Here is a 26,440-nt window from a genome sequence, read left to right as displayed (position 1 = left end):
CATGCATGGTTATAATGCTTTATATAATCATAAATTAAAAAACAAACAAATCAAACTAGGTTACACATTATGGATGTATGAAAATGGAAGGTGGCCGGTTGCATTGTTTGACTTTGTTTAAAATGAAAAGAAAAAAAAAAGGGGGTTGAGTTGATATACAGGGATTGCTTGGGAGTGAACATAATATGCTAAAAATGTTTAATTAGCCTTTTCTAAAAATAGAGGTTTCTTGAAGGAACACAAACATTTCCAAACCTGAGCAAGAGCACTTTTTCCATAAATTGAATGGTGAGATGGACAAATGATAATGGGAGGGGATTGACACGAACAAGACAGCGTGACAGAAGAGGGGGGGAAGGGAGGGGGGCTTTTCTGACTGAGATTTGCTTCCCTTAACAAAACCAAACAAAAGCCAATAGGCTAAGAGAAAGGGAATATTAAGACTCATAGAAAGAAGAAAGGAATAGTCAGATAGAGAGTGCAATAAACTGAATGAATGAATGAACAAACTAGCTTAGTGGTATGAGTAGTGAGTCCACTTGAATGCTTGATCACTGAGCTATCTTAGCTTTACTACTGATCCTCCAAAGCAGCAGCAAAAGCTTTATTTCCTTTTGGTAGTTCACGCCTCATCTCTGTGCTGTGTAAAGAAAACCCATCAGTTTGGATGGGATTGGACGTATGCATGTATGATCTGACACTAGACTTTGTATCATTCTGATTTTATTCATAATCATTTCTGCACCAACTCATATATATCAACATATATATATATATATATATATATATATATATATATATATATATATATATATAATAGTACTATATAACGGACAAAATTTAATGCAATATGGTAATCTCTACCAAAACAAAAAATGCAAGCAATACATAGTAATACCAATTCATACACTTTTTTAAGGCAACAATTCATGCATTTGTGCTCTATACAAGCCTTCCTTATCTACACAAGTTGAATTGAAAGTTAAAAGAGAGTAGCGTTTTAATTGGTTTGAATTTATTTATTTATTTTTTAAATAAAAATATTTACTTATTGTTATTTGTGACATGATTTTAAGTATTTATTCGAAAATGGTAGAAGTATTTTTCATACAATTTAAAGAAAAAGTGATATTTTTGTAATTATTAATAAAAAATATATTTCTCAAATAAAACATAATATAAGGCTATTTTAATTTAACTGATTATCTTGGGTTGAGTTCTTAAAAATGCAACTACATTAGAATGATAGGAAAAACTTTGTCATTTATGATTGTATTGTCTAGACAAATTAAATGTTGTCAAGTTTCTACAACATTTTGCTTTCTAATTAATATTCATTTATTCAAACTTCCATTTCTATTATTAACCTCAGATTTTTATATTTTGTACTTATTTATATTTTAATCATTATAGAAAGAATTCATTCAAATATTAGTCTTTGTTTTTAACGAATAATTGACATTTAAAATATTAATTCATTAAAATGTTGATTCATAATTAACCAAAATTTCAAATAATAAAAATCAATATAAAAATCTTAAGGATTTAATAATCATTTTTTTATCAGCAGGATTTAATTATCATTATTCAAACCAAAATTAAATGTATGGAATGGAAGACATACCTTTGAATTTGATTTATTTTTCTAAAATCTGTTGCCAATAATTTATTTACAGTATAGAAATACTTTATTTTCAAAGAAAATTATAATTTCATTTTTTTAAAGTTATTCAATATAAATTCTCTAAATAATTATAAATTTAATTTTCCATACTGTTGTTTTTTTTAAAACTCAAACAAATACCCTAAAAACTTTAATAATAATTTTCATGAAAGAAAATTAAAACAAACTGACTCGTGACTTTTTTCCATAAATATATTATCATGTAATGAATTTTCTTCTAATTAAGATTTTCATGCACCTTTTTCATGCTGGAGTTGTCATCTACATACATATGGACTGTACTTCTCATTGATGGCTTTATTTTGTCCCTTTGTGGGATTAACCTGCGTTTGAACATGAGATACTAGAAAAAGAAAAAAGAAATACCGCTACTCATCAGATTTATCTGTTCAGAGAAATAGGTTTTGGATTTGGATGAATATTGAATAATCAGTTTTCTTATGCCCCCATGTGTTTGTACTAGCAGGGAGTTGCGCTTTCATCAATTGCATCTGTCTCACTTTTCTGCAACTATGTCCTTCCAACCTCGGCCTTGACAAAACAACACTGAAATGATAGATGCATTCATCAGAATCACTTGCCTTTTCTTTCTCTTTCTTTCTCACCCACCAAAAGATGCCAAGAGAGAGATATATATGAACTCATTAATTAATAAATTATCTTTTATTTGAATGAAATTGATAGTGTTTGATTTAAGAAAAATGTTTATTAGAACATCTTTGAATTGTATACAACGTGAGAGAAGAAAAGAGATGAAAAATAACTTATTGATTTAATTGATGATTTAATTTGATAAGAAGAGAAATATAAAGAAAGAAGAATTGTTGATAGAGTATTTAAAACTTTTGATAATCAAAATATAAATACTCTTGATTTAATAACACTTGGTTCCATTTGAGATATGGAAATTTTAAAAATGGATATAAATCTTACATATCTATATTCTATTTTAATTTAAATATTTCAGTTATTTTCATCTTAATTTACTTTTATATCTTTCTCATTCCTTTAGATCAAACAACTAAATAAGATTTGGAATTCAAATAATAAAAATACCTACGAATACTCACAATGTTATCTAAAACCTAATAAGAAAGAGAAAAGAATATATATATATATATATATATATATATATATATATATATATATATATATATATATATATATATATATGACAAGGAATATAATGTAATGAGAATAAAGATTTAAAAAAAGATAGATATTAGTAAAATATTTAAAATAATAAAATTTCATGTACTATTATTTTTAAATATTACAAATGAAAAAAAATATAATTAAAAAAATCTTATTAAAAATAATTAGTTATATTTTTTTATAAAAAATAATTATGAACAATTAGTTAATATTTTAAACTTATAAAAACTGATAAATATACTTCAAACTTATGAAATGGTGACTAAAGAAAATTCAATTAATAAATTAAGCATTTAATAAGGCCAAAGCCATTTCGATCCTATATATACACTTGTCCCCACTCACCACCAATGCCACAACACAACCCCCAATACTTTATTTCTTTCTTCACATGAGAGCCACCACCAACTTCCAAAATCTCACGTCCTTTGTTCCATTTCTGGTTGTGTTGCATCACACTTCTTCACTTCCAAAACCGTCTTCCCTTCTCTCCATTCTCCAATACCTCCCCCCACTGAAAATGAGGAACAGAAATTAACAACAATAACCATCTCAGGTGATTGCTATAAGCTACACTACTGCTTTCCCCTCTTAGGTCCTTCCCTAAAAACATTTTCACAACCATTTCCCACATTCTTTCTAAGGAAAAATTAACACAGCAAAAGAAGAAACCATGCATAACCTTTCCTTTAACATTAAAGGCAAGCCTAGCTAGTATATCATATGCTACACTACACTCCTCAACATTTAGCATTTCCTCCAGTTTTCACTTTGTACCTAGTTTCCACTTAAACTAAGCAAAAACACAAATAACCTTACATATATATGGAAGGTTTTCACCCTTCTATGTCCTCTCCTTTTTCGTACACATTCCCTATCAGTGGTGCTGGTACTAGCAATTACAGCACTTCCACTCCATGGATGAACAGCAGAATATGGAGCAAGCTCCCTCAGAGGCTTCTTGACCGTGTCATAGCCTTTCTTCCTCCACCAGCATTCTTTCGTGCACGTTGTGTTTGCAAGAGATGGTATGCACTTCTCTTCTCCAACACCTTCCTCGAATTGTACCTTCAAGTCTCACCACACCAGCACTGGTTCTTGTTCTTCAAGCACCACAAGACCCGCAAGAGCTACATCTACAAGAACAACAACAATGGAACAAGTGGTGGTTGTGGACATCACGGTGGTGCGTTTGAAGGGTACCTCTTTGACCCCTATGAGATGGCATGGTACCGCATTTCCTTTGCTTTGGTCCCTTCTGGCTTCTCTCCAGCTTCATCTTCTGCCGGTTTACTTTGCTGGGTTTCTGATGAGGCTGGTCCAAAGACCATGCTTCTGAGCAACCCTTTGATCGGTTCTCTCACTCAGCTACCTCCAACATTAAGACCTAGACTCTTCCCTTCCATTGGCTTAACCATTAGCCCCACCTGCATAGATGTCACTGTTGCTGGTGATGACATGATATCCCCTTATGCAGTGAAGAACTTGACATCTGAAAGCTTTCACATCGATGGAGGAGGTTTTTTCTCCTTGTGGGGCACCACCTCTTCTCTTCCAAGGCTCTGCAGCCTCGAATCTGGAAGAATGGTTTATGCTGAAGGAAAATTCTACTGCATGAATTGTAGCCCTTTCAGTGTTTTGGCTTATGACATCACCTCAAACACTTGGTTCAAAATACAAGCCCCAATGAGGAGGTTTCTAAGGTCTCCAAACCTAGTTGAGTGCAAGGGGAAGCTTCTTCTTGTTGCTGCTGTGGAGAAGAGCAAGCTCAACGTGCCAAAGAGTTTGAGGGTGTGGAGTTTGCAGGCGTGTGGGACAATGTGGGTGGAGTCAGAGAGAATGCCGCAGCAGCTTTATGTTCAGTTTGCTGAATTGGAAGATGGGAACGGGTTTGAATGTGTAGGGCATGGTGAGTTTATTGTCATCATGATCCGTGGAACGGACAAGGCCTTGCTGTTTGATATATGCAGGAAGAGGTGGCAGTGGATTCCACCTTGTCCTTACATTGCACATGATGGATTTGAGTTGCATGGTTTTGCATATGAGCCTAGGCTTGCCACCCCTGTCACTGGCCTCCTTGATCAATTGGCACTGCCCTTCCAGAGTTTCAATGCTTAGATTAGATGAGAAAATTAAGTTTGTCATATTTATGTGATGATTTGAGGATGGTATGGATTAATTAATGCATGTCGCACCCTAGCTAGGAGTATGAAAAGTGCAGTCCCAGTAGTGATTTGGTTTGTAGACTTTTTAGTATTTTTAATATTAATTAACGTATCACTACTACACTAGTTGATTAATTACTTAGCTGTTCTACCATTGTACCTTTTAGGTGTGGTTTGGAATCTAAGCAACTAGCTAGTTTGTAGCCTTCTATTTACAATTGTCAGCTTCCACATGCAGCGGCTATAATGTGTATTACATGTTATTTTTCCTCTCCTAATAACTATCAAAATTAGGTCCCTGGTGAACATTTAATTAGTGGTTTATATATTATTACTGATATGAACGTTAAAGATGCCACTGTTTCCATTCTTCTCTCAATGTCTTCTAGCTAAGTCAATCTCATGAACTCATTATTCCGACTTTATTTTTTGCATATATATAAGAGATAAGCTATTTCTTTTAAAAGAATTGTTCCTCGATCGTTTTATATACAGTGACTTCAATGCAACTATCTCTCTCTACATATATATTACTTATGTTTTTTCCTGAAAGTATGAGGGCCCAAGTTTTCTCTTTTTTTTTGGTGGAATCCAAGTATTCCTTATAACTTACCCTCTACTTATACTTCATGTAAGGGAGTTAAATTAAAAAGTTAGAATGAGACGTTGTGTTGAACAAAAGAAAAAAATGAAAGGCAAAGTGAGTGAGTGTACGTATTACTCAGACACAGTACTTATAAGACATGGAATAATGTGCAGCAAACAGTTGACATGGATTTTGCTTTGACTAACGGCATAATGGTTGAAATGCAAATAATCAAACTCCAGAGTTTTCAAAACTGCTTATGTATAATGATCATACATTCACCAAGCATGCAAAAAGAGGGCTCGGCCCTTCTAGATATTCTGATTTGAGAAATGATTTTTGTATACTTTCGTACTTTTTCAAATATCTCATTAATATTCATTATTTCGATTCTTCTATCCTCATATTTTCTCTTTTCTTTTAGGTGTAGAATAAGTTTTTGGGTATCCAAAACTCATTTTGATTCTAATTTCTACTTAATAAGTTTGAAATAAACTCGACTTATGCGTCTTAGGATGATTGTTTACTTAGGTCTGGGTTTTGGTCAATTAATGTTGGTGGAAATGAGCCTTTGAGTTGATTGAAGTTTGAGATCATCGTAGACGCAAGTTCCTTAGTGTGCTCGAGATTTTGCGTGAAATAGATGGATACAAGAGGCATTCTTATGTTTGGGTCAACTATTGCATAATAGAATTATTTTTTTTAAAAAAAACCTATTCTGAAATGAGATTTTTCTATTATAAAATAATTGTTTTAAAATACATATATAATTCAGAATAATTATTTTATAATAAAAAATTTATAGCCATTTCCTTTCTAGGTGTTGTGTGGTGTGATAGTGTGTGACACGGTGATGCTATTTTGATTTGTGATTTTTGTGAGGATGTGTGATGGGTGGCACAGGATGGAATGGATGATCGGCACGCGTTACTTTGGGGGGTGTAAGATTCAAAATAAAAGATGTAAGAATTCAAATGCGGTGTAGAAGTGTACTATGATAATACCCAAGACCCAATGAATGATGCCTCTCAAAGAACATGAGGTAATACTGATAGTGCCCAAGACCTAATGAATGGTGGCCGAAAGAATATGTAGTAATGGACGCTCCTAATACTAACAATGACAGGCCTATGAGAGACCTAATCTTCACAAGGTTGAGAAGACTTCACCCATTAAGCAAAAGATTCTTAACTATGTATTTTCAACAAGTTTGCATATTTACTACAATAAAATATTGTTATGTAGGCATTGTGTTGTCTCCCAATTTTAGATTTGTTATTTTATTTGTGACACCATTATATATTTTCCTCATGCTTGCAAGTTTTCATATATTGATGAATGAAAGGAAAGGAGGCAGAAAAATATTATCTTCGCAATTTACTTTCTCCCTTAATTCTGGAGGTACTTTTCCTATCCTCTAATTCAGCAAGATAAATCCTTTCCCCTATAATATGACCTCCTATCATGGCATTTTCATTGATTCTCTTGCATGGAAGACAACACCTACTCTCAAGCCATCGCTCGACAAACGGAGGTCATTACCAAGTTCCCTCACACCTAGGATACCATCACCATTAATTTGATCTCCCTCCATTCAAAACTCGATCAGTAACCTCCCTCAAAAACATATGTTTGTCCATTTTCCAATGCAGGCTCCAAATACCACACAATGGATTGAATTTTTTCCCTCATTTATTCAAATTATTTAAACCAATTCGCGTAGATAAAATAATCACATTCACTTCACTATTATCAAATAGAACTTATTAAAAACATCTTTGGCCCAAAAAAACTGTCCAAGTTTATAAAAGAACTCAAGTTAAACATCAGAATAAAATAAAGTAAAATACATATTTGAAACATCATGCAATTAAAATAAAAAGTCATGTCCTAATGTCACATCCTATCAGAATATTGTGTCTCAGCGTCTTCTAACACGAGGTTCTTTTCACCTAATCATCTGCTCCCACGAACACAAGGTTCAAGATCATCACATGATCCAAACACAAACAACACACAGGGAGTGAGTTATCACATTTCTAAATAAGATACAAATAAACAAAGACATAATCAAAATACATTATATAATTATTTATAACATAGCTCAACTTACTACAATCCACGTCACTTCACCATTTTATCATTTAAAATTCATCATAGAAATCACCAATCACATTATACATGAATTACACACTCGAATCAAGATATAACAACACTCACCAATTTCATAATAAATAATTCACAGGCATTATGCAACAATTATACTAAGACTCAAACCTATATGCATGCAATGTGGTACCATGTTTTTGAAAAACCACGTTGGGACGCTTAAGAGTACATAATAAGACACGCTACACAATGAGTATGTCAGGTCACTCTCACTAAGTAAAATCATAAGATGAACAATCAAGGTCACTCTTTTTTGTGAGAATGCTCCAACCATATGGGATCAACATAGACTTAAAGGAGTACTCAAACTAAGTGTCTTTACCCTCAAAGCCTAGACTCTGAAGAATTCGTTAGGGTCTCACCTTTCTGATTCAGGTCCAACCCTTAAAACAACTTTTGCATGCAGACACTGCTCATGAATTATACAATACCCACGACCTCACTTGTGTTTCAAACACGTTTAACACATTGTGCTAGAATTTAACACTTTAGGTTCCTAACTTGTAACTCTACACTTTCCCTTTAACACTTTGCACATAAACACTTTTCTCAAGGTAAATACTAGTTGGGTTATTGTATAATTCACAACTCACAACACAAGTATTGTCACATCAAGTATTAACCACATACTTATTCACCACCATATCTCATGTCAACAATTTAACATCTCATAATGTCACAATCCACCATCACATGATTATATGTATCTCACAAATTAGCACATGTTCAACTTTGCACTTATACTCAATCTCAATAACAATGTTATGATCTCAAAGTAACATGTTATCTCACAATTCATCACATAGTCAATTTATCACTTACACACAATTTCAATCACAATTTCATGATTCCAATATAGCAATCTCGCAATTTTAATCATACATAAAGAATTACAATACAATAAACATCCCAAAATAAATCTCAATTTGATCCCGTAAGGATCCCTACACATGTTCATTGTAACCCCAATTGCAATAAACTCATCCATTACCTCTAAGCGGGCTCACATGTGTAGTCTAAAAGCGATAGCAACATCTCTAGTGATTCCCTGAGATTTCTTAAGTTTTTTCTCTGGTTGCTCTATTAGGGTTTTCAAACGTTAGAGAGAAGGAGAAGAGATTGAAGCCTTCATTACATTGTCCACGTGTGAGGAGAATTTTTCTCACCACAGACATTATTTCATAAATCCCAAAGGTGGGGATGTGTGAAAATGCATTCAAAACCTGGTGTTCAAATTTCACGATGATTCAACGATTAACGAGTCTGAGATTGTAGTTTTACTGGGATAGGTTTGTGTGTATATGGGAAAAACAAAGAGGTACGTCCGAGGGACATTTCTCTCACCATAAACATTATTTTGTAAATTCCAATGGTGGATATGTGTGTAAATGAGTTCCAAATTTGATATTTAATTTTTATGACGATCCAACAATTAACGAATTCGAGATTGTTATTTTACTGGAACAATTTTAGATGTATGCAGGAAAAAAAAGATTTTGGAAGAGAAAGAAGAAAAAACGAGATTGAGAGGAAGAAACAATGTAAAGAGATGTATGTATCGTAAATGTAAAACATGACTTAATATGCATCTATTTATAGTTAGGGTACTCTGGGCTATTATTTATTTTATTTTTCTTTATTTTATCATTTTATAAAAAAAATTCTATTTTACTACCTATCAATAAAATATTTTGTTCTTCTAAAAACATATATTTATTTTATTTACCTTGAAATTATTATTTTAATTAATAAAATTATTTTTCTTTATTTATTTAATTATAAAATTTTTATTATTTTTTTAAAACTTTATTTATTTTTAAATAAAATATTTTTTAATTTATTTTTTAAAAAATAAGGTGTTACAATATTCGGTTGCATCTTTCTATATTGATGGTCTTGCCCTTTGCTAATTTTAATGGATGTTGCACAATGGCTAAAATTGATCTTATTGGACCAGCTTTTTACAAGAATTGGAGTTGCGCTTCGCATCATCCTACTGTAAAGTAATTCCTCTTTAAGCGCTTAGACAACTACTCCATTCGATCTTAAATATAAGGGGAAGAAGGTTACTTCCTCTGTTCCTTCTTACTTGTCAGATTTTTAACCGATAAAAAAAATATACTATCAAACATGGTAACAAAAAAATGTAACAGTTGAAAAGTGAAAATGAAAGATGACGTAATTTTCTGAGGCAACCTTGTCAACTAATTGTCTAATTTCACAGAGACGCTCTCTTATCTGCAATCTGCCATTGTGCAATCCGGTGTGGGCATTTCAATCCATAAAGTCCCAAAAACACTGACAGCGAGACCAACTCAACCACCTCTTCCAGTTGCAGACTTGAGTTCCTTATGATGGGAACCGCATGTTTCCCAACTACTAATGTTGTTCTCAAACCTCAAAACTTATCTGGGAATTTCTCTACCCTCTGTGATAACTTTCGGTGTCTGAGGTTCCTCACTCCGAAACCGCCCCACCTGCGATCCTCTCACTCTAAGTTGGGAAATAGAGTAAAGCTGACATCTTTTTCGATGTCCAAGGCAACCCATTTGAAGGTTTCACAAGCTGCACTCTCATCCACGGAAGAATCACTGTCTTCATCTCCTCGGGTAATAGGAGAACATGACTTGCTCATTGTGGGTCCCGGGGTTCTTGGTCGTTTGGTTGCTCAGAAGTGGAGTCAGGTATTCCTTCATTTTCTTGTGTCAATTCATTATTGTAAATTGCAATGTTAGCTCATGCTAATTTGTTTCGTGAGCATTGTATAAGGACAATTATATAGAATGGTATTGGTATGAGCTTTTATTTTTTTAACCTTCTGTTCCTTATATTTATCATGATTTATTGGCATTGTGATTATAATTTACACTGTAGTATAACTGTAGATTGTCATGTATGACAAAATTGTTGAATTCTGTAATAATTACTTTAAAAAGTCATAGTTAGAGTATTTTGACAACACAGGCTTGAAAATTATACTCTTGTCATTATTCAATATTCGGTAGATTCTAGCTATCTGTTTATGTATATGCAAGCAGGAACTTCCGGGTAGTCAAGTTTATGGTCAGACAGTGACCACTGATCATCACAACGAGTTGATTCAAATGGGTATTAACCCATCTTTGAAATGGACAGAAGCTACTCACAAATTTCCCAATGTCATTTATTGTGCTCCACCCTCTCGTACCCCAGACTATGCTGGTAATATTAGGTGAGAAATTTTAAGGGTATGTATGGAAACATGCTAATGAATTTGTTCCTAGACTTGGCTATTTCTAGGCTTTTAGTTGATCAATTTGTGTTGTGCTAATGCACACCGTTGTACTGGATAATGGATCACCTCTTGAGTATTCTTTACTCTGAAATCAGTCTTATAAACTCCTACAAGTTGTTTTTGTGCTGATATATGATATGTGGTTTTGATGTTTCCTTTTGAATATCATGGATAAAATTTAAGCACATGAATCTGTATTTTCAATGTGAATCTTTTTAATATGATCATTGTACTATATCTAAAAATCACATGAATGAACACAGAACGCTACTTCATTTATATCATTGTACTACATTGATGAACAAGTTGACTGATTGATTTCATGTTTACATCGATCCTGTTCAGAGGATGGACAAGGGCATCCAATCTCATATCTACCATTTTGAGTATTCGGCTTGATTGTTTACATCATGTTCCTGTAGTAATATTGAATTGGTTGGTCAAATCAACTTGGATTTTCTATAACTGCTTCATAGTTCATTTACAAATTACAATGTAGTTAGAGAAAAATGATATTGGCTTAATGAAAGGAAAATTTGTGATAGTGTAGTAGTTTTCTTATGAACTCATGTATTGATGTGGATTGCCAACTAATCAGGCTAGCTGCATTAAGCTGGAACGGTGAAGGTTCTTTCTTATTTACATCAAGCAGTGCTCCATATGATTGTAATGATAATGGACCATGTGATGAGGTGGGTCATGCATCCAAATTGCCATATTTTTTTTGTTGTTCTCTCTGTTTTGATTTAAATTAAGGAGATAATTCCAGTCTACCCCAAGATACAGACTTCTTTTTTCCAAATAATAGTATAATATGCAAATTGTTTTTATTGCACACATGCAATTACTTCATTTCTATTCCTATGTATCTTGTTCACATTGGTCAACTGATAGTGTCAGAGTTTCCCTTTCTATGTGGTTTAGATGTTTGTTGATTTATCCTGATGGGATATACTTCACTTTAGGATTCTCCGGTTGTGCCTATTGGGAGGAGCCCCAGAGTTGATGTCCTTCTAAAAGCTGAAAATGTGGTACTGGAGTTTGGTGGCTGTGTTGTGAGATTGGCGGGACTATATATATCCTTGGTTGGATTCAAATTATTAGGATCACCAAAAATTGTTTTAACCTGAGTGATCATTGCCACTATGCTTTTATTTAATAGCAACCTTGACCAATTTTACAAAGCAGATAGAGGTGCACACAATTATTTCTTGGAAAAGGGTGTTGTTGATAGTCGTCCTGATCACATCCTGAATCTTATACATTATGAGGTCAGAGTGCCCTTTCATCTTTAGTTATTTCTGTATTTACTTTCCTTATTTTTCCTATTACTTCTGTTTAATATCATTGAACTGTCGAAGTATAACTTCAGTCAGCCTAGTTTTCTAATTTCTTCAGGAAATCAATCACAATAGGAAACAGATTACATCCATTTCGTGGTTTACATATATTTAAATCATAAAACAGAACATGACACATGCAGATTGCTGAATTGGGTGAAACTGAGCGTGAATGAAAACAACTATGATGCAGAGAGGCAAACTTGTGTTTGGAAAAGCTTATGAATATTGAAAAGGGAGCTTTTGGCTTTTTTACCCTCTCTTTTCTAAGCAAAAACAATCATGGGATTAAAGCATTATCTAAAATATAAGCATTGGAATATAAGCAGCAGTTACAGTAAGTGGTGTAAACACTTCTTTGAGTTTTTTCTGTGCTACTTTGGCCAAAATTGGGACCTACATCCATTCCCAATCATCTATTGGGATTTTCATTTGTCGAATAATATTATTTTAATCTACTGTAGCCTCTACAGGCTAGGTGTTAGGAATGTTTACCTCAAATCCTCCGAGTTACAATTCACTCACAAAACCCATAACATTATAAAAATAGTTGTTGGATATGGTTGCAACCTAGTGTAATGTTGTCAATGTTTTGTGGCTTAAATTGTCTTAATTTTACTCTTGAGCTTGCCCATCACGTACTTCTAGGAATTTCTAGAAAAAGTCGAAAGTGTTACTTTGACTGTAGCTCAGTAGACTTATCTCTCAACATGAGCATTCTTATCAAGTCTACTGTAGCTTGTTGAATGTTCTAGTTTTGGTTCATGAACTGTTTTGAGCTTTTTTTATTTATTTATAATTATAAGTGATAGCCTGCTTGGTTTTAAGCAAATGTTAAATATAAAATGCTTGGCTCAATGAAACTAGTCAACCCTTTTGAAAAATGAAAAAATGTTCACAATGATCACATTATCTGAGAATCTTCCATAGAAACCTTTGGCTAATATATTCTAGTTGAGGTTGTCCCCTCTATTTGCTTTGTCAATTTTAATCCTACTTGCCAATTTTTTATGATGTTTGTATTTCATGCTGAGACACATCTTCCTTTTAATAAGCTTTTGATACTTTTCTAGTACAATTTACATTCTTTAATGTATTTAGTAGTGGTGCTTATGATGGGGATAAAATTGGTGCTCATTTTGACATGCTTCCACACCAGGATGCAGCTTCCCTCTCAGTTGCAATCTTGAAGAAAAACTTCCGTGGACAGATTTTCTTGGGTTGTGATAATCATCCTTTGTCTAGGTTGGCTGCTTTCTCTTTAACTTGTCAAATTATTCTTGATTATTCTTGCAGGATGTTTCTGCCAGTCAATCAGACTGTCATGATTTTTTTTTCTTTCACTTTTTGGTTAAAAGAAACATTCTCACACTCACACTGCTGATGTGTTTTCAGGCAAGAAATGATGGATCTGGTTAATAAAAGTGGGAAATTCAGTAAAAAATTTGACAAGTTTACTGGTGAGTTCTATCATAGTAAAACAATATGGAAATAATACTATCATTACTTTATCATGTTTACCTACCTGTGTAGTTTATATATTTCCTTTGATTTCTATCTTTGCCTTTGCATTTGCATTTACAGGAACTGATGGCCCTCTTGGAAAGAGATTAAATAACACAAGAACCAGCCAGGTAGTTGGGTGGGAGCCCAAGTACCTTAGCTTTGCTCGTTTTCTAGAGAGCAGCATGTAACAGACTCCTGAGTTTGTCTTTTTGTTGTTCACTCTAATTAAATAGTGAAAATGCATAGGTGCCTTAGGGAATTCTTGCTGTAGATGGAGAGTTCATCAGACATGCCTGAACTCAGAAGTGTGTACATTTTCCTATTTCTTCATATCTGACATTGTCAATAAGGATGATCAGTTATTGAATTGTCTTAAAACACTCACTGATTGATCACTTTCATGTTGCATGCGTGCAGTAGATGTAATAAGCAAGTAGTCATTTTTCATAGTAGAAATTCATCGTTAGGATCTCCCAATCTTAGACATTCAAATTAGCATTTGACATGTGTTGTGTAACGCTGACCAAGCTGGAAATAGTTACTTATATTACTCTCCTGTCCTGTAATTGCCACTCATCTATTTTATATAAAATCACTTCTCTTATGAGATTTATACTTCAGTTTTAAATTGAATTGGCTTTAAAATTATTAACATTGAAATTTCGGGGAAAAAAATTAAAAATTTTAGTACCAAAATCAATAAGAAGGGGTGTTTAAAATTAGTAGTCAACGATAACGATAGAAGAGGAAAAATAACTTTGGGAGTCTGAATTATAGTTGCTCAGGCTGATTGGTCAAACTGGTGTACATTTAAAAACTAAATATCAAAATGGGGTTTTTCTAAAACATTATGGACATAAGGCAATTTTGATTATTGATCATATCAACTTGCCAAGTTGACCAACCAATTCCACGTCATGCCATCTTTTTAATTATCATTTTTCTTTTTTAAAAAAATTGAACAGAGAGCACACATGACCTGCCGTATAGGGCTCGCCAATCTGAGTTTTCATCGACTAAATTGTTTAATTTATTGCTTGTGTTTATTTTTATATTATTAACTTTTCGTTTTTTTCACTTGAATCTTTTTTAAGATTTCAAAGTTTACAGTATATGTTATGAATTAATTACTTTATGAAGGTAGGGAAAAAAACTTATGTTGTTAATCAATCATATTAATAATGTGAAAAATATAATGCAATTTATTTTGTTAATAAATCATATTAATGCCTTTTAAAAAAAAAAAATCAATCATGTGCGTGTAACTCAAATTTTAACACTTTATTTTTTAAAATCAAATTATTACTTTATTCTTTTGGTTCATATGACATTAATTTGGTCCTTCAAATATTTGTGTTATCAACTAATTATTCTTCGAAATATTAAGATATAAAAAAATCTTTATTTTGATATATAGTTATTTGATAGGATAACTATTTTAACGTTATTTTCACTGTTTATTTGATATTGTTAATCTTTAAACGAACAAATGAATGTCAAGCAAATTTTATGACACTGGAGAGTGATTTAGTATTTTACTAATATTCTATTTTATAGAAATACATTAGTTTAAATAATAATATTTAATACTATTAATAATAAAATTTAAATAATTAATGATATAATTATAGAATAGACATCATATATTTCATAAATACATGTGTTGCATAAATTTGAGTTATAGTTAAACGTGTTTTAGATAGATCTATATTTTTGAAGTGATTAACAACATCAAAGCGTTTGTAGTCCAACGGTTAGGATAATTGCCTTCCAAGCAATAGACCCGGGTTCGACTCCCGGCAAACGCAGCTAGTCTTTTACTTTTTCGTAATATGATTGTTTTTTAAATTTTTACTCATGAGATAAGGAAACTACCACCACCTGGGCCAACAAATATGTGTTCACATTTCCAAGACAGTAAAAAGAATTCAAACCACCCCACCAGATAAGGAAAGCACATTTTGGAGCCATAACATATAATCAATATAGGGTTTGTCTTGAAAAACTTATTAACAACTTATTTAAGTTTACTATAAGAGATAAACACGTGATCTAGGAACTATTACATGATTTGGAACTATTATGGTCTAGGATAATCTCCACTCCACGTGACACGTAACTGAATTTTGTTAACTCTTTTGTAAATTAAAAAAGTTGATTACATGTCATGTAGAAATTAACCAGGACCATGGATCCTAGACGCTGTAATAGTTTATCGTATTTTGTTACTTCATTTATATTTATAGCTATTCTTTTGTTTTTGCTCCACTGCAAAGAGTATATGAAGAATTTAAAGTGAAAATTAATGCCTTAGTGGAAAAAGCACAGAAGAAACCAGACGAGGGTTGGGTAATGCAGGATGGCACCCCTTGGTCTGGGAACAACACTCGTGATCATCCAGGAATGATTCAGGTTTGGCTATGATTCAAATCCTCTAGTTAGTTATTGTTTTGTGTACTCTCTATTATCTTATAATGAAGGAACAAACAAAACATAATAGGAACACTTGAATATCTATTAAATTAGGCACCTCTTCATGCATTACTATTTTTCTTTCCTAAGAGTGTAACATAAACAAATGAACTAATGATTGGAATAGCTGGTTCTCTGGTGATGTGGCTCATGGACTTACCTTTGCAGGTATATTTAGGAAGTGGTGGTGCATTGGACGTAGAAGGCAAGGAACTGCCACGACTTGTGTATATTTCACGTGAAAAGCGTCCTGGCTATAACCACCACAAGAAAGCTGGTGCTATGAATGCTTTGGTAGGTCCAAAATCTTGACATTATGTTGGTTTTTTCATGCATGACTATGATATTAGAAAACCTGTCTATAACTCTTTCTTTGCTGTCTATACTTAACAGGTTCGAGTTTCTGCTGTGCTTTCAAATGCACATTTCATGTTAAATCTGGACAGTGGCCATTACATCAACAACAGCAAGGCTATCCGAGAGGCCATGTGCTTTCTGATGGACCCCCAACTAGGGAATAAGCTCTGTTATGTCCAATTTCCGCAAAGATTCGATGGTATTGATCGGCATGATAGATATGCTAATCGGAACTTTGTGTTCTTTGATGTAAGTGCCACTCACCTAAACTATATCATAATATGTGCAAACAGCATTGCACTGACCTTTAATGCGTGTTTTCAATGTTGCTTTCATGCCAGATCAATCTGAAAGCCCTTGATGGGATTCAAGGTCCGGTTTATGTCGGTACTGGATGTGTGTTTAATAGGCAGGCATTATATGGATATGATCCACCAGTATCTGAGAAAAGGCCAAAGATGACTTGTGACTGCTGCCCTTCATGGAGTTGCTGTTGTTGTGGTGGATCAAGGAAATCCAAGTCAAAGAAGAAATCAGGAGGAGGAGGAGGGGGTCTATTTAGTAGATTATACAGCAAGAAGAAGAAAATGATGGGGAAGAATTATGTTAGGAGAGGGTCTGAGTCCATGTTTGATTTTGAAGAGATTGAAGAAGGGCTTGAAGGCTATGATGGGATAGAGAAATCATCCCTCATGTCCCAGAAACAATTTGAGAAACGATTCGGACAGTCACCAGTTTTCATTGCTTCCACTCTGATGGAAAATGGTGGACTTCCTGAAGGCACCAATAGCCAATCACTTATCAAGGAAGCTATTCATGTTATAAGCTGTGGCTATGAAGAAAAGACTGAATGGGGCAAAGAGGTAATCAATCTCATTAATTACAATGAGCCTAAACTTTTAAGATGAAGGAACATTTGGATTTGCTTGGTGCTACATTTGACTCAGATTAGGTATTCATTTGCTCCAAAAAGCCATGCACTTAAAAAAAAAAAAAATATTCAAGTCGTCTTAACAAATTTGTTTCCATGCAGATTGGATGGATTTATGGCTCAGTCACAGAAGATATTTTAACAGGGTTCAAAATGCATTGTAGAGGATGGAAATCAGCATACTACATGCCAAAGAGACCAGCTTTCAAGGGATTTGCCCCAATAAATCTATCAGATAGGTTACACCAAGTTCTGAGATGGGCTCTTGGTTCTGTTGAAATTTGCCTTAGTCACCATTGTCCATTGTGGTATGGCTATGGAGGAAAGCTGAAATGGCTAGAGAGGTTGGCTTATACTAATACCATTGTTTATCCACTCACTTCCATCACTCTACTTGTATACTGCACAATTTCGGCAGTGTGCCTTCTTACTGGAAAGTTCATCATCCCTACTATAAGTACACAATTATTACTTACTTTTTTTTTATCACTTTACTAAGATAAATAATTGGAAGAAAGTTATACACAGTTCTTTAGGTACTTCTGTACTGTTCTATAATCAAAATTAGAGTTTTACGTACCTTGATAATCTACGTAATAAATTTTTATTACGCAGAACCGCTGATACTTAGGTGAAACTCCAATGTTGGATAACAAAAACAACACCTATAAAATTGTATCAAAGTTTTGTCCAAAATGATTTGTTTTCCTTAGTTTTGATCACTTTCATCGCTAGTGTTTATATTAGTTTTATCCCTTGCTGACAAGTTTTACTCGATGCAGTTGACCAACCTTGCTAGTGTATGGTTCATGGCTCTATTCATCTCCATCATTGTAACTAGTGTCCTAGAGCTTAGGTGGAGTGGGGTTAGCATTGAAGACTTGTGGCGCAATGAACAATTTTGGGTCATTGGAGGTGTTTCTGCACACCTTTTCGTCGTATTCCAAGGTCTCCTTAAGGTTCTTGGAGGAGTGGACGCCAATTTCACTGTCACAGCCAGAGCAACATATGATACTGAATTTGAAGAGTTGTATCTGTTCAAGTGGACAACACTTCTCATCCCACCAACCACTCTTATAATCTTGAATATGGTGGGAGTTGTGGCTGGAGTCTCTGATGCCATTAACAATGGCTATGGTTCGTGGGGTCCTTTGTTTGGGAAGCTATTCTTTGCCTTTTGGGTCATTGTCCACCTATATCCTTTCCTCAAAGGTCTCATGGGAAGGCAAAACAGGACTCCTACTATTGTTGTTCTTTGGTCAATTCTTCTAGCATCAATTTTCTCTTTGATTTGGGTCAGAATTGATCCTTTCTTGCCCAAGCAAACTGGTCCAGTACTCAAACATTGTGAAGTAGAATGCCAAGGCATTGGAGTTGCACTTGTGTGTGCAATGTTCTTTTTCCCATTCATAAAAGACAGTTATCATTTTTTATTTCCTTTTTGGTGCTCTTGAGGATAGCACTTGATATTCACCATGCATCAGTTTAGTGAAGCTACTACTTGAGTAGATTAATTAAGATTCACAATCTAGTGTACACAGAGATATAAAAAAAATTCTCCATGAAAACCAAGAGAATAGAGCTTGAATTCAATTACTTACATTCATTAAAAGAGAAAATGGTAGAGAAGGCCTGAAGTTTTTATTTTTATCAAAATTTGTTATTCCTTTATCGTTACTTAAGTCGTCAAGATGTCTTCCAAAAATCAATTGTCAGTTGGGCGCTTGCAATTTTGTTATAAGAATAGAGCACTGTTCACAAAAAATTGAGCTTTGATGTCTTCCAGAATTTTCAGTCACAAGATTAAAATTAATTTCTTTACATCCTTGCAATCAAGTCATGTGAATATTTATATTAATTTTACAACACATTTAATAGAAGTTATGTAATAAAGGGTCATCTGTATATTATTACTTGATCAAACAATGTGCAAGAATACAACAAACTTGGTGTAAGTTTTGAATAATGTTTAAATCATTTCTTTGCTTATTTTGGTCTCAGAAAGCAAGGTTCTATTGTTTAATCCTTAAATCAAAAGAAAAAGTTGGCTCTACCCTGGGTTCACATGATCACATCTCATGCCTTACAGTATTGTGCATCAAATTGACCAAATACACAACCTTGCCTTTTAGGTACAATAGGGAAACCGAGAAATCTAACCGACACAAGTTCCTTCTAAATAACTTAAATTTGATAATAATCTAAAAAGGTAAAAAAAAATACACATATTTGTTTAGTTTACTTTTTTTTAATATTAATTTTTAAAGTTAAAAGACTGTTTAAACATATTTATTTTCAAAAAATAAAGAAGAGTATTAGGAATATATTTTCTAATGTAATCTTTATATAGTATTCTATTGATTGAAATTTATTAAAAATTATAAAATTAAAAAAGAAATTCATTAAATATGACTTAAGATTCATAAAATTTTATGATTTTTAATAAATTTTAACAACCAAATACAAAGAGCGTTAGACATTTCTTGTTAATAAAACTTTTGCTTATATTAATGTGTTAGAAGGTGTATTTCTAATATTTTTTAAAAATAAATAAATAACACTTATATCTTTGTTAAAACATACCGTGAAACTTTACGGAGAAAAAGTACTTTTGGAAAGAAAAAAAAAAGGAGAATTGGAATTTTTTTTTCTTTTCTAAATAAAGCTAATCGAATCTGCAGCCAACATTGAAGAATATATACTGCCTTTGCTTCTTGGAATTTTATAGCTTTTACGACGTTTCTTTTTATTTGCTTTAGGCAAAACTAATTGAGGCTAAAGTTCGGTTCTATTCGGACTTGAAATTTTTTATTTCATTTAATTTTCTAATTTTTTATTTTTTTCTATCTATGTTTCTTATAGGATGATGAAATCATCTTGGGCTGTTTGATCTTTTATGTTTAAGCCATCAAATATAACAAAGTTTTAGGGTAAAGGTCTTGTATTGATGGTGAGAAGTAACTTCAAAGAAATTCAATCAATTGTTACTAGAATCTTTTATGTATTCTTGAAACATTGAAAACATTTTTTTTTTATCTATTTTGTGTACAAACTTTAAAAACAAGAAACACATTAAAAATAAGGTGGTAATTTTGTAATTAAAAAATAAAAACAAAAAATAGAAACAAGAAATAAAAGTGTAAATAAACACTCCATTATATTTTCATAAGAATGGAAGTTACTTTCTAACATAACTTCTTTCCTTCCCATTTTTCTATCTTTTTTATTTATTTTTTAATTCAAATAAGAGGAGAGAAGTAGAAAAGAAAAGATAATTTTACATTATTCAAATAATAGGGAGAGAATCGGAAAAGAAAGAAAAATAAACGTGAGACTTACTTAAAAATAAAATCTCTTCTCCAATGAAAGGAAAACAAAAGAGAAAGAGCATTATTGCTTGAATTTACTATATTAACCTTGTTAACAAACCAAAATGCTTTGTTCCATTTTAGATCTTTATATTTTAAGAAAATAGTTTTCCTTAATCTAGCTTATAGGTGCAATTCTCGAAACAAGTTATTTTTCGTGAGATACTATTTCTTTTTAGCTTTTTATTCAAAACATTATATTAAATTTTATTTATGATAATATATAATATTAATGTTGATATTATTATCAAGGGCAAATATGTCTTTACAAAAATTCGTTTTCATTCTCTTTATTTTCTATCCAAACAAACGAGTGGAAAAAAAATTGTTCTGTCTTTCTCTTATTTCTTTCAATCTGAACGTTTAAAAAATATATATATATATTCTTTCCAGCATACTTGTTTCCTTTCTAGTTCTTTCATTAGTATCATTGGGTGCACAAAACATACATAAAAGTCCAGAATTACCTTCGCTTTCCGTGTCTTCTTTAAGGCTAACATTTATAAGGGATGAACCCACCAATTCAATGACCCAACATGCCCTTTCCCTTTTTCAGGTGACCTCCTTCATAAACACACACACACACAAAAGTCATCGTGCTTGTGCCCACCAACTAGTCTCCTCTAGAACTAGAAGAAATTCACTCAGTTCTGTTCTTCTGCTTATGAAATTAAAGCAAAAATTAATCCATTTCAAAATTGTGTCAAGAATGAGATTCTCAGCGGTGTATTTTGTCTTATTATTATTTGTGGTGGCAGAACTAGAAGCAACCACATGTTTCACTTTCAACAAAGAGAAAAAGCTGTCAGAATTCAAGACCAAAGTTCATGAAAAGATTCAAAAGTTATCAGCACCTGCTTCTTCATCAGAAACAAAGAAGGTAAGGCTAAGGTACATGCACATTGCATATTTTCCCACTGATTTCATTAACTATTTTGATATTTTGATGAGTGTTAATTAGAGTGGGAGGGTGCTGTACGTGAGTGAATATGGTGCAGACCCAACAGGGAATGAAGAGAGCAGTGATGGCATTTTGAAAGCTGTTGAAGATGCTTTTGCGTTACAGAAAGGTGTTGAGTTTGTTGGAGGAGTGAATGACCTTGGAGGAGTTGTGATTGATTTGGAAGGTGGAAACTACAAAATCAGCAAACCCATTTCATTCCCTTCATCTGGTGGTGCCAATCTTGTGGTTAGTATTCCTTTTCCTCTCTTTTGTTACATTCCATAGAATACAAAGAAATCAAATTCAAATAGTGTAAAAATATAAATACTATCTTATTTTATACTTCTTTTTTTTCTTCTCTGCAAACGAACCTGCAGTTCCGGCTTCTTCTTTTAAAAAATCATTGTTATATTCAAAAATATTATTTTAATTTATTTTAGAGTGGTTGTTTTTTTAAAAAAAATAAAAATTTATGAATAGTTAGTGTGAATATTCTTACATTGTTAAGTTGGTATTTTTTTTTTATAAATCATTACTGTAAAAATTATGACAATAATATATCTTAAATAAAAAAAATCCGATTCTTAATTATTTGATAAGTTATTGTAAGTAGTTTCTATAGAAAATTTTATACTAATAATAAACTTTCAAAATAAAAATGTTCTTTTATAAATATAATTATATACAAATTACTTATATTTTTTTTTTACTTTTATGCATTCTTGAAATTACTCTTTTGAAAAAAAATTAAAAATTGACTTAATACAATGCGAGTTCGTTAAATATTGTTTATGCATTCATAAAAAAAATCAACTTCATTTAATGTGATATGTTTAATTTTTTTTAATTCTAAGTTCTAACTAAAGTGATCCATTAATATATGGTGGGTATAACTTATTTGGTTGGTTGAATGAATTATTATATACTTTCGATATTTATCTTCTATTCTTATCAATAAAAAAAGTGATTCATTATAATCTAAATTAACTGTATGGTTGATTTATTTATTTTTATAAAAATGTTAGCTTATTTTTATCAAATTTTGTAAAAATTGAAATCTAAATTATTATTTTTCGAAAACAAATTTAATAAAACATGTGTTGAATAGTAACATTAACTTGTACGATGTTATATATGTAGGTAATTATATATCTGTATAGTTACTTAATAAATGAGATTTATTCAATTAAATTCATTTATGTTTTAATATGAGACAAATATTATAATTAAACTTTAATTTGTATCTATCATTAACTATTTATAAATAATTTTACAATGTTAATTAATAATTTGGTTTTTAATGAATTTAATTGTACTAGTTGTTAAATTTATTAAATCATATTACATGTTAAAATTAATGTCTCCTACTGATTATCACCGCTAATTATATAAATTTTCTTAATTTTTTTTATTTTAAAAAGTTTAAATTAAAAGACACGAACCAGATGTCAATATGTCATAAGCATTACATTAATTTACAGTGATTTTTCCACGACAAACGCGAAAGTAATGACACGTCTTTGACTTTGTGTAACGTTTTTTCTTATTTTTCTCTTACAAGTCGTACTCTTATTATGCTATTCTGAAAGAAGATTAAAATTATATATATATAAAAACAAATAGATGATGTATGAAGAATGAATTTTTGCTAGAAAAAGTGAAAAGATGTGTTGTCTTTTGCAAAAAAATCCTAAAATTGTAGTAGTAAACGCTGAAATAAAAAGTTGAGGAAATTTTATATTTTATTTTAAAAAAAGTATTTTTATTTTTAATTATAAAATTTTCATTTTGTTTTTATTTTTTAAGTATTGAAAATAAATTATATACTGTATTTTTATTTTATTATTTTATTTTATTTTAAAATATAATTTTAAGTATAAACAAAATTATAACCGAAAATAATGAATAAAAATAAATATGACACCCACTTTTCGCACGAGAAAAAAGGAAAAATGTAAAAGGTACTATTATAAGAGACATTTTCGAGGGTTCAAATTTAAATTTTAGTATTTAACAATATTTAATCTTAATGATCTAATGATTTCTAGGCTATAATTGCAAAAGCACATGGCCAAAGATTTCTATCCCCAAGTTCAGTTGCTTCAACTGGATCGGTGCTTACTGTAAAAAAATTAAGAAAAAAAAAACTAGATCATTTATATATATATAAGAAAAAAATTGATCATTTATCTATATATAAGAAAAAAAATTGAAATTAAAAAATAAGTATAAAAATATATGAAAAAAATAAGTTTTTGAGTTAATATTTATTTAATTTTCTTTTAATAATGGATTATATCTTGAGTTTTATACATTAAAATTAATAATAATTATTTTTGTTAAACTTATTATTTATTAAATAATTATTCATTAGAAGTTAGATATTTAAATAATTGTATTAAAAAAATGGAGTCTCTCTTTGATGCACTTTTGAATTCATCTAGTGTTAAAGGTGCCATAAATTATCTATTTCTACTTCCTATCGACAATAACAAATTCTCTAAAAGATGTTTCTGTACTACTCTAAGTACCATCAAAGTTTGTAACAATTTTTTGCTACGGTTCCTTTTAAAGCTTTCATTACAAGAACAGATTAATATTATATTAGTACTCTGTTTAGTTATCATATTTAAGTAGACCGCACATGATACTCCCAATATATACAAGGATTTCTCAAGAAATATACGTATCACCATATGCTCCATCTTAGTCTTATTTCTATCATCATTAAAAGAAACAACATGAATCACTGACAAATTTTTAAAGCCTTTGATATTTGAATTTTAGGGTTTGGGATGTACCTAACGCACGAGTCTGTGACAATTCTTCATGTATACTACCAATCTTTACCATATTAAAATTAATCTTTTTTGATAGACAAATAGAGGGAACGACCCTAGAAAGCTACAGCCATACCCTCAAGAATAATCAAAATCTAATGTAATGTAATATTCTAATTTTGTGTTGTCGATGTGAGCTACAACCAATATAATGTAATTGAATATGTTGGCTGAACATTTTTGGAACGACATTATGATAGATTATACACAACTTTTTTTTTCCAACGATGATTACTTTCATAAAACGCAACTACAAATCTACAACATAACTCATGTTTGCTTTTGCTGAAAGCAAACATAACTTATAATAGAGCGTGTTATCAATAAATAGAACGTACTGGAAAGAGTGGATTGCTAGCATTCTTCACAAAGAGAAATGCCAATCAATAGTATGTTGCTAGCATTTTTTTTTTGTTGCTAATTCATTATTCCTGAGCATTACTATGCAATTTTTTGAATCTTAACCGCACATATCCACTTTATATATTCTGAACTTCCACAAAAAGTATGTTTCATTAGGTAAAAGGAGGAACGTTAAGAGCATCTGATACATTTCCTGGTGATCGGCATCTAATTGAGTTATGGTCATCAAATTCCGGGAAACTTGAGACAAAAGAATCTCTGAACGCTGATGTCTTCAAAAGCATCAAAGCTCAAAACAATGCAATTTACTATGAAGACATAACGTTTCGGGACATCCTTTTCGATTCATCCTACAGAGGAGGAGGGATATTCATCGTTGATTCGGCTAGAACCCGGATCAACAATTGTTTCTTCCTTCATTTCACCACAGAAGGAATTCTGGTCCAGCAAGGACATGAGACCTTCATATCAAGTTGTTTTCTTGGGCAACACTCCACCGTTGGCGGAGATAAAGGCGAAAAGGACTTCTCTGGGGTTGCCATTGATCTTGCTAGTAATGACAATGCAGTCACAGATGTTGCAATTTTCTCAGCAGCAATTGGTGTTGTGCTAAGGGGTCAAGCCAACATTCTAACTGGGGTGCATTGTTATAACAAGGCAACATATTTTGGTGGCATAGGCATATTAGTGAAATTGGCAGGTAATTCACTAACTAGAATTGATAACTGTTATCTGGATTACACTGGAATAGTCATGGAAGATCCTGTGCAAGTTCATGTCACTAATGGGTTGTTTCTAGGGGATGCTAATATTGTATTGAAGTCTATTAAAGGTCAAATTTTTGGCCTAAATATAGTTGATAATATGTTTAATGGTGACCCCAATAAGAAGGTTCCTATTGTAAAACTAGATGGAGAATTTAGTAGCATTGAACAAGTGGTGATTGATCGCAACAATGTGAATGGCATGAGCTTGAGATCAACAGTTGGGAAGTTAACTGCGAGCGGAAATGGCACGAAGTGGGTGGCTGATTTTTCATCAGTTTTGGTGTTTCCTAATAGGATTAGTCATTTTCAATATTCATTTTATGCTCAAGATGAGGCTAAATTTGTAGCACTTTCTATGACCAATGTGTCAGATAATGTTGTTGTTGTGGAGAGTGAGAAAGAAGCTAAAGGGTTCGTCTCCTTCAAAGTTGAACAATAAGAAAGAAGACAGAGTGATTGTATTTGTACTCATTAATTAATGTATTAAATAATAGTAATAGTTTCAGAAGTTTTCCGATAA

The 26,440-nt window shown here is 32.0% G+C and overlaps 4 protein-coding genes and 1 non-coding gene across 6 annotated transcripts; all 5 read left to right on the top strand.

Annotated features, from left to right (window-relative positions):
* The first annotated feature begins 3,205 nt into the window (after nt 1-3,205).
* Nucleotides 3,206-5,410, top strand: LOC100805253 (protein UNUSUAL FLORAL ORGANS). Its single transcript, XM_003524775.5, has one exon. It carries the CDS (start codon nt 3,665-3,667, stop codon nt 4,955-4,957), a length of 1,293 nt encoding a protein of 430 aa, XP_003524823.1. The 5' UTR covers nt 3,206-3,664; the 3' UTR covers nt 4,958-5,410.
* Nucleotides 5,411-9,924: 4,514 nt separating this feature from the next.
* Nucleotides 9,925-14,263, top strand: LOC100804718 (uncharacterized). Its single transcript, XM_003524774.5, has 8 exons — nt 9,925-10,443; nt 10,798-10,970; nt 11,632-11,725; nt 11,999-12,109; nt 12,215-12,304; nt 13,533-13,618; nt 13,769-13,833; nt 13,958-14,263. Exons 1-8 carry the CDS (start codon nt 10,111-10,113, stop codon nt 14,065-14,067), a joined length of 1,062 nt encoding a protein of 353 aa, XP_003524822.1. The 5' UTR covers nt 9,925-10,110; the 3' UTR covers nt 14,068-14,263.
* On the top strand, nt 14,151-19,120 carry LOC100800808 (cellulose synthase A catalytic subunit 4 [UDP-forming]). Its single transcript, XM_026128573.2, has 7 exons — nt 14,151-14,188; nt 16,126-16,291; nt 16,520-16,645; nt 16,745-16,957; nt 17,050-17,571; nt 17,742-18,091; nt 18,421-19,120. The coding sequence occupies exons 1-7, from the start codon at nt 14,151-14,153 to the stop codon at nt 19,091-19,093; spliced, it is 2,088 nt and encodes a 695-aa protein (XP_025984358.1). The 3' UTR covers nt 19,094-19,120.
* On the top strand, nt 15,616-15,687 carry TRNAG-UCC (transfer RNA glycine (anticodon UCC)). Its single transcript has one exon. It is a non-coding gene; the product is annotated as a tRNA-Gly (tRNA).
* A 2,288-nt stretch (nt 19,121-21,408) lies between the features above and the next one.
* Nucleotides 21,409-26,440, top strand: LOC100800278 (polygalacturonase QRT3). Of its 2 annotated transcripts, XM_006580002.4 has the most exons (4): nt 21,409-21,654; nt 21,766-21,887; nt 21,969-22,196; nt 25,310-26,440. In XM_006580002.4, the coding sequence occupies exons 1-4, from the start codon at nt 21,534-21,536 to the stop codon at nt 26,357-26,359; spliced, it is 1,521 nt and encodes a 506-aa protein (XP_006580065.1). In that variant the 5' UTR covers nt 21,409-21,533; the 3' UTR covers nt 26,360-26,440. The 2 variants fall into 2 exon arrangements, with proteins under 2 accessions (XP_006580065.1, XP_003524129.2); XM_003524081.5 differs by having other exon boundaries at nt 21,410-21,887.

The sequence above is a fragment of the Glycine max genome, chromosome 5 (assembly GCF_000004515.6).
Source record: "Glycine max cultivar Williams 82 chromosome 5, Glycine_max_v4.0, whole genome shotgun sequence".
Lineage (NCBI taxonomy): Eukaryota > Viridiplantae > Streptophyta > Magnoliopsida > Fabales > Fabaceae > Glycine > Glycine max.
Note: the sequence above shows the minus strand (reverse complement) of the source record. Positions and strands in the feature narration are given on the sequence as shown.

What these genes read in the sequence shown, in the direction of transcription:
- LOC100805253 (XM_003524775.5), top strand. Translation starts at nt 3,665, where the DNA reads ATGGAAGGTTTTCACCCTTCTATGTCCTCTCCTTTTTCGTACACATTC.
- LOC100804718 (XM_003524774.5), top strand. Translation starts at nt 10,111, where the DNA reads ATGATGGGAACCGCATGTTTCCCAACTACTAATGTTGTTCTCAAACCT. An exon ending in TGAGATTGGCGGGACTATAT is followed by an intron (nt 12,110 to 12,214) that starts ATATCCTTGGTT and finishes GACCAATTTTAC; the next exon opens with AAAGCAGATAGAGGTGCACA. An exon ending in AAAATTTGACAAGTTTACTG is followed by an intron (nt 13,834 to 13,957) that starts GTGAGTTCTATC and finishes TTGCATTTACAG; the next exon opens with GAACTGATGGCCCTCTTGGA.
- LOC100800808 (XM_026128573.2), top strand. Translation starts at nt 14,151, where the DNA reads ATGGAGAGTTCATCAGACATGCCTGAACTCAGAAGTGT. An exon ending in ATCATCCAGGAATGATTCAG is followed by an intron (nt 16,292 to 16,519) that starts GTTTGGCTATGA and finishes TTACCTTTGCAG; the next exon opens with GTATATTTAGGAAGTGGTGG. An exon ending in GGAAAGTTCATCATCCCTAC is followed by an intron (nt 18,092 to 18,420) that starts TATAAGTACACA and finishes TTACTCGATGCA; the next exon opens with GTTGACCAACCTTGCTAGTG.
- LOC100800278 (XM_003524081.5), top strand. Translation starts at nt 21,534, where the DNA reads ATGACCCAACATGCCCTTTCCCTTTTTCAGGTGACCTCCTTCATAAAC. An exon ending in CTTCATCAGAAACAAAGAAG is followed by an intron (nt 21,888 to 21,968) that starts GTAAGGCTAAGG and finishes AGTGTTAATTAG; the next exon opens with AGTGGGAGGGTGCTGTACGT. An exon ending in CTGGTGGTGCCAATCTTGTG is followed by an intron (nt 22,197 to 25,309) that starts GTTAGTATTCCT and finishes ATGTTTCATTAG; the next exon opens with GTAAAAGGAGGAACGTTAAG.